We start from the raw sequence: 13,041 nt of genomic DNA, 5'->3' as shown, positions 1-13,041 counted from the left end.
CTAACTGGGCGGAGCACACCACATTTCCACATAAACAGAACCAGACAAAAACCACATGATTATCTCAATAGATGCAGAGAAGGCCTTTGACAAAATTCAACAGCCCTTTATGCTAAAAACTGTCAACAAACTACCTATCGACAGAACATATCTCAAAATAATAAGAGCTATTTACGACAAACCCACAGCCAATATCATACTGAATGGGCAAAAACTGGAGGCATTCCCCGTGAAATCCAGCACGAGACAAGGATGCCCTCTCTCACCACTCCTATTCAATATAGTATTGAAAGTTCTAGCCAGAGCAGTCAGGCAAGAAAAAGAAATAAAGGGTATTCAATTAGGAAAGGAGGAAGTCAAACTGTCTCTATTTGCAGACAACATGACTGTATATTTAGAAGAGCCTATCGTCTCAGCGCAAAATCTCCTTAAACTGATAAGCAACTTCAGCAAAGTCTCAGGATACAAAATCAATGTGCAAAAATCAAAAGCATTCCTATAAACTAGTAACAGACTTAAAGAGAGCCAAATCAAGAACAAACTGCCATTCACAATTGCTACAAAGAGAATAAAATACCTAGGAATACAACTAACAAAGGATGTAAAGGACCTCTTCAAGGAGAACTGCAAACCACTGCTCAACAAAATAAGAGAGGACACAAATAGATGGAGAAACATTCCATGCTTATGGTTAGGAAGAATCAATATCGTGATGGCCATACTGCCCAAAGCAATTTATAGATTCAACTTTATCCCTATCAAGCTACTGGTGACCTTCATAGAACTGGAAAAAACCACCTTAACTTCATATGGAATCAAAAGAGAGCCCACATAGCCAAGTCAATTCTAAGCAAAAAGAACAAAGCTGGAGGCCTCACACTACCTGACTTCAAACTATACTACAAGGCTACAGTAATCAAAACAGCATGGTACTGGTACCAAAACAGAGATATAGACCAGTGGAACAAAACAGAGGCCTTAGAGGCAACGCCACACATCTACAACCATCTGATCTTTGAAAGACCTCACAAAAACAAGCAATGGGGAAAGGACTCCCTGTTTAATAATGGTTTAGGGAAAACTGGGTAGCCATGTGCAGAAAGCAGAAACTGGACCCCTTCCTGACACCTTACACTAAAATTAACTCCAGATGGATTAAAGACTTAAACATAAGACCTAACACCATAAAAATCTTAGAAGAAAACCTAGGCAAAACCATTCAGGACATAGGCATAGGCAAGGACTTCATGACTAAAACACCAAAAGCATTGGCAACAAAAGCCAAAATAGACAAATGGGATCTAATTAAACTCCGGAGCTTCTGCACAGCAAAAGAAACAATCATTAGAGTGAACTGGCAACCAACACAATGGGAAAAAATTTTTGCAGTCTACCCATCTGACAAACGACTTATGTCCAAAATCTACAAAGAACTAAAACAGATTTACTAGAAACAAACAAAACAAACCCATTCAAAAGTAGGCAAAAGATATGAACAGACACTTTTCTCTAGAAGACATATATGAGGCCAACAAACATGAAAAAATGCTTATCATCACTGGTCATTAGAGAAATGCAAATCAAAACTACATTGAGGGACATCGGGCATAGGGAGTTGGGGAAGGATAACATAGGGAGAAATGCCAGATATAGGTGATGAGGGGATAAAGGCAGCAAACCACACTACTTAGTGCATTTATTCTATAGTGCTTAGAATAAAATTTACAGTTGTAAACCTATGTTAAAAATAAGAAAGTATGTAAATCAATAATGTATACTACCACCTTAAGAAAACAGACAAAGAAGAGTAAACTAAACCAAAAGTAAAAGTAGGAAATAACAAAAATTAGAACAGAAATATATGAAATTAATTGGGAAATAAAAAAATAAAGAAAATTAACAGAAACAAAAGTTGGTTCTTAAAAAAAAAAGCAACAAAACCCACAAACCTTTAGCTAGACTGACGAAGAAAAGAAGAGAAAAGTTAGACATTACCAAAATCAGGAATAAGGCAGGGGGCATGTCTACAAACTTCATAACAATTAGGAGATTACAATTGGGTAATATAAACAATTGTATGCAACAAATTATGTGACCTAGGTGAAAATGGCACCATTCATAACTACTGGAACTGACTCAAGAAAAAAAGAGTCTAAAAGGCATGTCATAGGTGTTGGTGAAGATGTGGAGAAACCAGACCTCTCATACACTGTTGATTGGAAAACAAAATGGTATAGCTACTTTGGAAAAGAGTCTAGCAGTTCCTCTAAAGGCTAACAGTAAAATCACCATATGACCCAGCAATTCCACTCCTAGGAATTCACCCAAGAGAAATGAAAACATACATCCCCACAGAAAACTTCTAAACAAACAGAAATAGTCCAAATGTCCATCAGTAAATTAATGGATAGGCAATGAGGTATATACATAACAATGGAATATTATTCAGGCATTAAAAGGAAGAGAGAGTGGCAGGAGGCAGACAAATTCCTAGGCAGGAAAGGGTGAGTCCCTGGTGAAACACTATCTTCAAACAAAAGACATCCTGAAGTCTGAAAACCAGGCTGCCAGTTCCAGGCCAAATCTATGACCCAGAGTGAGAATTTCCTTGATGTCTTTGAGCCAAATGGTGGTTTTTCCAGGCCCACCCATAGACCATTAAGCATGCACTTCATTCTAAGCCCATAAAACCCCAAGATTCAGCCACATCTTGGTACTACCTGCCTGTAGGTAGGAGCCACCCCACTTCAGGTCTCCTCTCCTATCCCCATAACCTCATTCTTCCTGGAGGCAGGACAGAACTTGGGACCCACTGGACCCCTTTATGAAGAGGGCTATAAAACTTTACTGGCCATCTTGCCCAGCTCCGAGCAGGAGGTAAGGGGCTGTAACATGTTCCAGGCCAGCTTGCTGAGCAGCAAGCAGTGACATGATCCTGTTCATCAGACTGTGGGAGTAAAGAGCAACGACCTTTCTGGAGGCCCAAACCTCCAGATTCCCCAAGCCAGAGCTGTAACACTATAGCCCTCCCACCCTCTGCCAGTGTCAGCTACTCCATGTGATGGGAAGCACAGCGAGCCAGGCCAGTCTGGGAGCTGCAGGCCAGAGCAAGGAGATGGGACTGAACAAGCTGAAACATTCCCCCCACCCCTCAATTGCAGAGCTGTGGGAATGAGAGAGCTGTAGCTATCTCCTGCCACCTCCTTGGGGCTTCATGGTTGCTGATATCTCTGAGCTTTCAGGTGCCACCACATTTCCCACATCCAGATACCAGTGCCCATAGCTAGAACCCACTTGCAGTAGTCCTAATCATGCCACAGCCTCACACAGAGCCAGCACCTGTGGCTGCCCTCCCCATTACAGCCAACAACACAGTTAGCTATGGGCAGTGGCCAGACTCCACACTTGCTCACTCATACATCCCTCAAAGCACTGAGCTTGGCTCACTCTCAGTGGGCATGCAATGGGTCTGGTAGTGCAAGCCAAGCACACCCTGCCAGGCCAAGTGGGTGGAACCAGCCCGGTGGGCACCAGCAAAACTCAAACAGAGGTGCCACTGGCCACAGAGGTTTCTGGCTAGTGAAGTGACATCCAAAGGATCCTGTGACAGAATAGAGTCCAGGCTACAATATAAATGAACTTTGAAAACATTACACTATGTGAAAGAAGCAAGTCACAAAAGATCACATATTATATGATTCCATTTATAAGAAATATTCAGAATAGGCAAATCCATATAGATGGAAAGTAGATTATTGATTGGTAAATGATAGGATGGGGGCAGGATGGCGAATAATGCTAATAGGTATAGAATTTCTTTTTGAGATAATGAAACTGTTCTGGCATTAGACGGTGATGGTTGTACAATATTGAGAATATACTAAAAATTACTAAATTGTACTCCTGCATATGGTAAATTTTATAATATGTTAATTATAACTCAACTTTTAATTTTTTTAATTCAAAAATATCTAAATTCTTTCCAGTCTGGGTATGTTATCAATTTGTAGTAAGTTATAAAGAAATTCTTAATAAAATCTTTGGCCGGCCGGGTACGGTAGCTCAAGCCTGTAATCCCAGCACTTTGGGAGGCCAAGGCGGGTGGATCACGAGGTCAAGAGATCGAGACCATCTTAGTCAACATGGTGAAACCCCGTCTCTACTAAAATTACAAAAAATTAGCTGAGCATGGTGGAGCATGCCTGTAATCCCAGTTACTTAGGAGACTGAGGCAAGAGAATTGCCTCAACCCAGGAGGTGGAGGTTGCGGTGAGCCGAAATCGTGCCATTGCACTCCAGCCTGGGTAACAAGAGCGAAACTCCGTCTCAAAAAAAAAAATCTTTGGCCTTTCCTATGAAGGAACAGACTCAAAGCGATCTATGTAGTGTTGATTTTCAAGATAATTAAAAGTAAAAATTATTGAAAATATGTTGACAAAAGGCCATTAATGGCTATGTGAAACCATTTAAACTCTAGTTCATATTTGAATATCAGCAATTCTATCATTTGGCTCTAGATAAGTATTTATAAGGTCAATTTGCATACAAACAATTCAGTGAATTATTGTGTAAAATAATGAGAATAGAGTATTAATAAACAGTTTTAAAATTTTAAATAACATATATCTTATCAGCATATTTATAAACATTTAAGTCTGACAATATCAAGTATTGGTGAGTACATGAGAAGTGGCACGCTGAAAGTTTTGTAATGAGAGACAAAACTGCTAGAACCAATTTGACAGACAATAAATATTTAAATGTCCAATCTATATCCTCCAACAATTCTAATTCTGGATCTTTATTTAAGAGAACTTCTCTCAATGAACACAAGGAAATACGTATAATGAGACTCAATGTCGAACTGTCTGTAAAGGCAAAAAAAAATTGGAAACTCAAATGTCCATGAATAGAGAAATGATGAAATATAATGTAACATATTTATTTAATCAAATTTAATTTATTTTGAAATACACAAAAACAATGCTACAACATCGGGCACAGTGGCTCACACCTGTAATCCGAGCGCTTTGGGAGGCTGATGTGGGTGGATCACCTAAGGTCAGGAGTCAAGACCACCCTAGCCAACATAGTGAAACTCTGACTCTACTGAAAATACAAAAATCATCTGGGTGTGGTGGTGAGTACCTGTAGTCCCAGATACTCGGGAGGCTGAGGCAGGAGAATTTCTTGAAACTGGGAGGCAGAGGTTGCAGTGAGCCAAGATTGTGCCACCGCACTCTAGCCTAGGTGACAGAAAGAGACTCCATCTCAAAAACAAACAAGCAAACAAAAAACTATGCTACAATAAAAAAAATCCTATATATCATTTATCAATGTATGTATGTGTGCAAAACTTTTTAAATAATTAGAAAATTAGTATGAACTTATGAAAGTGTCTCCAGAGATGAGTGGAAGAAGATGGGGCTGTAGATAATGATTAAATAAAAATTTTACTTTATCACATTTTCCATCTTTAAAATATACAGAGGAAGAATATATGCCAAAAGGCTAATTTCTTAAGGGTATAAGGGTATTTCTTATATATGCTTTATATTTTTCTGTGTCTCTTAACTTTCCTAAAATCCTTTATAGAAAAGAAAATTAATTTTTCATGTTTGAATGCCCAGTCTGATAAAATATTCTTTTACTACTTTTTGTCTAAATTAGTGTAGAACCTGAGAAACATAAATAAATCTATAAAATTAAACATTGCTGTGTTTCAGATTTTTCTCATATCAAAAGGAAACTCTAAAGAATAGGGCTAGCATGTTTTTACTCATATCTTTACAACTGTGGCAATATATACATACTTTAAACAAATGTATAAAATATAAAGCATAAAGATTTATAGTTAATTTTTCTTGAAAATAGCAGATATCTATTTATATATTCCATCTATAGGATAATGCTTAGTATAAGGCTACAGTGTATTTCAAAATAGATTCAGAATATTTTATGACAACATTTATAGTATCTGCTTTTGAAAATCATAAATCTTTGCCATTTACATAGCATACTACTTAGCTCATAGTTGCAAAATACTATCTATATGTCATACATATCTTGAGAATAGGCAAAATGTAAAAAACCAAACAAACAAAAAAGAATAAAGCTACAGTTCAGCCCACACATGTAAAAAATCTATTATTCTGGTCAAAATTTTTATTCCAAAATATAGTGGCTTCACTTATACAGTTCAAATTTCTTATTCTAAGTCTTGTTGAGGAAATTCTATAACGGTTTAAAACACACTGCAATGAAACCGACGGGGAAAAATGCCAAAAATACATTATGCTCCTCTTATCAACCTCCTAACAACAATGGTACTTTTAATTTCATATGAAAAAGTTGAAAATCTTTGAAAAGTTTTCCTGAATATAAAGTAACATCTTAAGTATGGATGTTGCCCAAACATTGAAATCTGTCTTAAATATTAGTTATTAATGCACAATAAATTCAAGGCCTATAAGTTCAAAACCTATTGATGCCCAATTCAATACTTTGGAATAAAAAATAAATATTGAGGGTTTTAAAATCACAAGATACAGATATGAAATAATTAAAGTATTTGCCAAGCATGTAGGAATTCTATCATAAATAGACAGGAAAAGAAAGACTAAACTTAATCTGTTTTCCTAAGTTCCATTATTAAAAAATATCACAGAAATGAACAGATGCTACCCAAATCCTCAGGTTGGTAACCTGAAAAATTTCTCAGTAAATGAGAAACTGAGATCTTGACATCTTCCATCCCAAGCTATGCTTATTATGATAGAGCTCACAAAGACTATACTAATGTGTTAACTAAAGATAATTTGTCTGTATCTATGTAATATTTGGGAAGTTACTTTATCAGTAGAGAATTCTAAGTTTAGTTACCATATCAGTTGTTTCTCCCTATGTACAGAATATGCAAATGAAATCTAATTTTAATTAATCACTGGTTACATTTATTCGAGTTCATAGTGATTTTTGAGATGGAAAATTTCTAAATTCTGATTCTTATCCTTTCCTGAAGTGCTTTTCTCATTATTAGATGTTCTTGGACCTTTCTATTATCTAAAGAAAATGTACACTAAAAAATAAAATAACATATAACAATGAAATACAAGTTACACCTATAACATAGTAACAAAAGTATGACCTTTACCTTGGAGTAGATGAGATTTCAAATAGCTAGAATTGAGGGTAGCTTCAAGGAGAAATTCATATTAAAGTAACTCATTTGATCATCCATACCATACTCTCTCTAAAATGCACATGAACCATGAAGTAACTGAAGTGCTTTTTATACCTCCTAATTTTATCTTTGCAAGTAGTTGAAATCTCTGCTAAAATGTGGATTTTCTTAATTGATATTACCCAGTATGGCACCTCATTATAAGAAAGGAAATTAAAACTGGTTGTGAAAAAGGTAAAAAAGTATATCTAACACAGATTTTTAGTTGAATCCCTAGTGTACTATTTTTATTTTTCTCATAGTACATGCAATTTAAGGAACTCCCAAGAAGTACCACTACTTTTCAAATTCTCAATGTAGAAAATTCCTGTTCCAAAGAGAATGAGGAAAATAATTTTCATAACAACGCTAATCTTTTACATCTTTCCTCTAACAATATTACAATTTACTCTTACGAAAAGCCAGTTGTCTAGTATATTATTTAAGAGAAACTGAAAAGCTCAAAAGTTTTTTGTATAATATTGAACAATTAAAGTTAAGAATGCTTTCTTTCTTCTTTTAAAAAAAATGTTCTTTCATGTCACTTCGCTATTTGCACAAAAAACTTAGGAATGTATATAGTTCATAGTATCATGGTGCTATAAAACAATGTCATTTAACTACAGAAGAAAGAAAGGAAGAGTAGCAGAGAGGAAAAGGAAAGGAAAGAAAGAGAGACAAAGAGTATTAAAGAGAAGAAAAGAAAATTCTAGCCAGTAAAATGTATATGGGATCAAATCGTTTTGGGAAATGTGGTTTCTACACAGTGGCTGTGTTATCAGTGGCTTTGTCTAAATTCTAACACAGAGCTCAGTCTCATCTGGTATCCCACTGCCATATTTCCAAGGGCCAAGCCTATACTGAAACTTCTAGTCTAAGTTTGGAATGCAGTTAAGGTTTGGGTATAAGGCTACTCTGGGAATAAAGTCAGAACACAATTCTTAACTGGATTAATCCTTCACCATTAAGATGTTTATACATATTGTTTGAATCAAAGCACTAGATATTAGAATTAGAGAATTTAAGTATAATTTAAAATTACATGTGATAGTGATTTAAAGATTGTTTTCTAAAATAATGAAATAATTTTTTCTGTGCAAAATGACAACTTTCTAACAAATCATTCATTTCACAAGCAAATACTGTAAAGAATGGAGACCTAAAAAACAAAAAATCTTTTCTTTTTCATTTGCTTTAAGTTCATCTCAAAGTGTAAGTTAAATCTGTGCTTTAAGATTACATTACCAGGAGTAAGGTATAATGTGAAGAAAATTGCTATAGAAAGCTCTATATTTGCCTGAGTAAAAAGGACCATGGGTAGGCTATTCAAATACATTAAAACAGATACTCACATTAAAATCCTCACATTTTATACTAGTATTTGGGCAAAGAGTAACTGAGGAATATATTAGTTTAATAATATAACTTATCATAAACACAAAGTTTTAAACATAGGCAAATGGATAAGCTATATGTATGTATGAAGCCTGCTTTTAAAGGCTAAGATGTAACACAATACAGAATATATAAAAATATTTCAAAGATGAGAAAAACTAAGTAGGACAGGAATGCTAGCAAAGTGTCTTTTTGATTTGGATTTCCCTCCCTCCTGTATGTTAGTTAGCCTTTAATATGGGCCTTATTAAAGAAGTCCAGTAATTTTTTTTAACTCATAGATCTGTCTAACACAAATATGAACTAAACAATATACGTAAAATAAAATATCTACTTTTACACTATAATATACTATTAATCAATCTTAAAGTTCTCTTTACCTTTATTGTCTGCCTACTTGTCTGAAATCGTTGATCAGATACTTGCTGTTGATGGAGGAGCTTTTCATTAACTTCTTTATATTCTTTAACAGACAATTCTGCTGTTTTCTTGGCATTCTGAAGTACACTGTTTTGTTGTTGCAAGGATATAATCCGTTCTCGTAATAAAATAATATTGCTAGTTGATTTCTGGGCAGTTATATTTTTGTACTTTTCTCTGTTGGCTATATAAAAATATTGAAATTATTAAAATTTAAATCTAATCTTTTAAAAATTAGATTTAAAAATTTAAAGACATATTGTTAATTACATATACATTCTTACCTCTAGTAGGAACTGCTGTATGTGAATTCTTTTGCATCTTACAATTCTTCTTTTGAAAAGTTGTTTTTTTGGCATTCTTATCATGAAAATAGTCCTAAATTTGAAGGTTTCATAAAAATTGTATTATTATTCAATAACAACATCAAGTAAACTGGTATAAGTAATATCCCTTTACCTAAAAATACAATTATTTATGCAGAAGTTTTAAAAAAGACTATAGGAAGCTAAGACAGGAGGACTGCTTGAGGCTAGGAGTTTGAGACCAGCCTGGGCAACATAGCATGACTGTCTCTTACAAAAAAAAACTGAAAAAAAAATTTTTTTTAATTCTAGATAATAAAATTCTATAACTGATACCAAGAACTTACAAATAAACTTATTATATACACTGAACTTAAACTAGCAGGCAGAAGATAAAGATACCAAATCAACTCCAAAGAAGTAGAAACTTAATCTAGGGATAGTTTAAAAACTTAGGAGTAAATATGGTAATAGTAACAAAAGTAAAATGTGAATAATTAATAACTTATTCTCTGAAACTATAGGTCTTTTCTCAAATACTCTTCTCTATTATATGCAGACAAATGAAGCTAATAACCCTCTGACAAATAAGGCTAAAAATAATTCTGACAATAATAAAATAACTTTTCCTGAAGTGGTATGTTTTCCTCATGGCATTCAATACACTGAGGCTGAATAAAATGAAGCCCTTTTGTTTCAAAATATTTTACCAATTTAAACATGTAAATATTAGTAGTAAAACATGCGGTCTTGTTTAAGTTTGCGTGTGTGTGTGTGTGTGTGTGGTTTTGTTTGTTTTTTTTGTTTGTTTGTTTTTTATTTGAGACAGAGTCTGGCTCTCTTGCTTAGGCTGGAGTGCAGTGGTGCAATCTCAGTTCACTGCAACCTCTGCCTCCAGGGTTCAAGTGATTCTCATGCCTCAGCCTTCCAAGTAGCTGAGACTACAGGTGCACACCTCCACCCCCAGCTACTTTTTGTATTTTTAGTAGAGATCGAGTTTCGCCATGCTGTCCAGGCTAGATTCAAACTCCTGGCATCAAGTGACCCACTCGCCTGGCCCACCCAAAGTGTTGGGATTATGGGCGTGAACCACAGTGTCCAGTCTAGTTTAATAATTTATTGGCTGGGAAACATGGATATATTCCATCTAGAAAATTATTTCTTATATTAAGAATGTTTTCAACGATCCCAGTCTTGCAACAAATAGCCCTAAAGTCATGTAACCATTTAACACATATGCCAGAAGCCTATATCTAAAATAAGGTTTTCCTTTAAATTAATTACTTTCAGAAATTATAAAACCTTAACAATGTTTCATTTCTCAAAATATTTTTGAAATGCTTCATTTGAACTTATCTTCAGAACTGGCTTATAAGATAAATTTTTCCTTGCTTTATTAAGATTTAATTAGTATTTAAGTATCAGCCATATACTGAGCACTGTTAAAAAAAAAAAAATAAAGGTCCAAAACACAACTACCAATTGAATTACTAATACCAGTCACCAGATTTGCTATCAAATTAACTGCAGCTAAAATTAAATTACAAAGAAGTGGGCTTCTGTTTCCTGTACTATTAATGAATACAAATTCAAGAAAACTCTCATACTATGAAACAAACATATTTAGAGTATCTTTCTAACACGGCAAAAATATAAAGGAAATGCCAGAGGCCAAAAATGAAGTGAAAGCAGAAAATCAGAGAGACAAACCCACAAAGTGGCCAGCAAAATGCAGAACAAACAATCCCTTGTGACCTTGAAATTCCACTTAAATAGCAACACAGAATGCAGAAGGCAAGAAAGAAAGCCTAGTTCCCAATCTAAGACAACAAATTTGAGGTTACAAAGCTAAGACGTTAAGTATGTCAATAGTTAGTTCCTTTTCACTGCTGAGTAGTTTTCTGTGTTACAGATGTATTAGTTTGTTTACCTGTTCAGCTATTGAAGAGAATTTTGGTTGTTCCCAGTTTTCAGCTTTTACAAGTAAATGAGCTATGATCATTCATGTATAAGTTTTTTTTTGGTAAACATATATTTTCAAGTCTGTGGGATAAGTGTCTAAGGGTATGATAGCTGGGTTGTATGGTAAGTTTAGTGTTTTAAGAAACCACAAAACTGTTTTTCAGAATGCTGTAAAGTAGAATTTTATATTCTCATGAACCATATAAGAGATCCAGTCCCTCTGCACTCTGGGTCAGGACATGGTATTTTCACTAATATTTACTTTAGCTGTTTCCTGACAGTGATGTTTAAAAACTTTGTATATTCTTATTTGCCATCCATATATCCTTTTTTGGTAAAATATTTGCCCATATCTTTTGCCTATTTTGTAACTGGATCGTTTAATTTCTTCCTGTTAAGTTTTGAGCATTTTTCATATATTCAAGCTATGAGACTTTTGTCAGACACATGGTTTTTAAATATTCCTCTCACTCTGTGGCTTGTCTTTTGATCTTCTAAATAGGGTTTTTTGAAGAGCAAAAGTTCTTAATTTTAATGAAGTCTAATTTACTGATATTTTCTTTTATGGATCATGCTTTTGGTATCATGTCTAAAAACTCTTCACCCAGCTCTAAGCCCTGAAGATTTTCTCTATTTATTTCTGAAAGTTTATAATATTCTGTATTTATATGTGTTCCACCTCAAATTAATTTTTGCATACAGTGTAAAGTGTATATGCAGATTCTTTTTTAGGTAGGAATATCCAATTGCTCTAGCACTGTTTTTTTGAAAAGATTATCCTTCTTTTATTGAATTATTTTTGTACATTTGTCGAAAATCAGTTGTTCATACTTGTGTGGGTCAAGGTTCTGTATCTTCCTTGAATCTTATTTGAACAGGCCTCATCTGACACCACGCTGATGGGGCAAGGAACACACCATCTAATTACTGCCAGTTGGAAGTAGAAATACAGTCTCAGTTGACAACCTGGTTGGAGAGGGGTACCTTATTACTGCTTGGTGGGGGCAGAACTTCAGGCTACCCAGTAGGCATCTGCTGATACCATCATGGCTGGATAATGGAGGGGGATCTCATTGGTGTTCCTCACTTGGCTTCTACTGACATCATGGGGAGGGGGTAGGGAGCTTGTTAGGTATGAGTGATAATTAAATTACCCATCTCTGTACTTGGCCTCTGAAATTGTCTTGCTCAGAAGGGAAAGAGGCATTAAACTGCTGAATGGAGATGAATATTCAGGTTCCCTATGTGGTCTCCAATGACATGGAAAGGAGAAAGTCAGTGGCTCTCAACCTTTCTGGCAGCAGAGACTGGCTTTGTAGAAGATAAGTTTTGCATGGATACGGGGTGGAGGGGGTAGGGGGGAGGAGATGGTTTCAGGATGAAACTGTTCTATCTTAGATCATCAGGCATTAGATTCTCATAAAGAGTGGCAATCTAGATCCCTTGCATGTGCAGTTCACAATAAGGTTCACGCTTGTATGAGAGTCTAATGCCTCCACTGATCCAACAGGAGGCAGAGCTCAGGCCAACACACTCACCTTCTGCTGTGTGACCCAGTTCCTAGAAGCCCACAAAAGGTACCTGTCTGCAGCCCAGGGGTTGAAGACCTCAGGAGGGAGTCATTATCACTGGCTGCTCCCTACTTGGTCTTCTCTGGCAACAACCTGATATTAGGAGGAGAGGTGAAGAGTGCCTACTTACTTACAGCCAGGTGAGAGTGAAAGTCTAGGTTCCCAC

General features: G+C 35.4%; 1 protein-coding gene across 10 annotated transcripts in view; it reads right to left on the bottom strand.

Annotated features, from left to right (window-relative positions):
* Window positions 1-13,041, bottom strand: part of CNTLN (centlein) — a 329,556-nt gene that overhangs the window by 80,393 nt on the left and 236,122 nt on the right. For all 10 annotated transcript variants that reach the window (XM_054256412.2, XM_054256395.2, XM_054256414.2 and 7 more), the window contains 2 exons: window positions 9,322-9,415; window positions 8,998-9,221 (listed from right to left, as the gene is read on the bottom strand). In XM_054256412.2, coding sequence (XP_054112387.2) covers window positions 8,998-9,221; window positions 9,322-9,415 — 318 coding nt within the window. The remainder of the gene's footprint in view (window positions 1-8,997; window positions 9,222-9,321; window positions 9,416-13,041) is intronic.

This window comes from Callithrix jacchus, chromosome 1, assembly GCF_049354715.1.
Source record: "Callithrix jacchus isolate 240 chromosome 1, calJac240_pri, whole genome shotgun sequence".
Lineage (NCBI taxonomy): Eukaryota > Metazoa > Chordata > Mammalia > Primates > Cebidae > Callithrix > Callithrix jacchus.
Note: the sequence above shows the minus strand (reverse complement) of the source record. Positions and strands in the feature narration are given on the sequence as shown.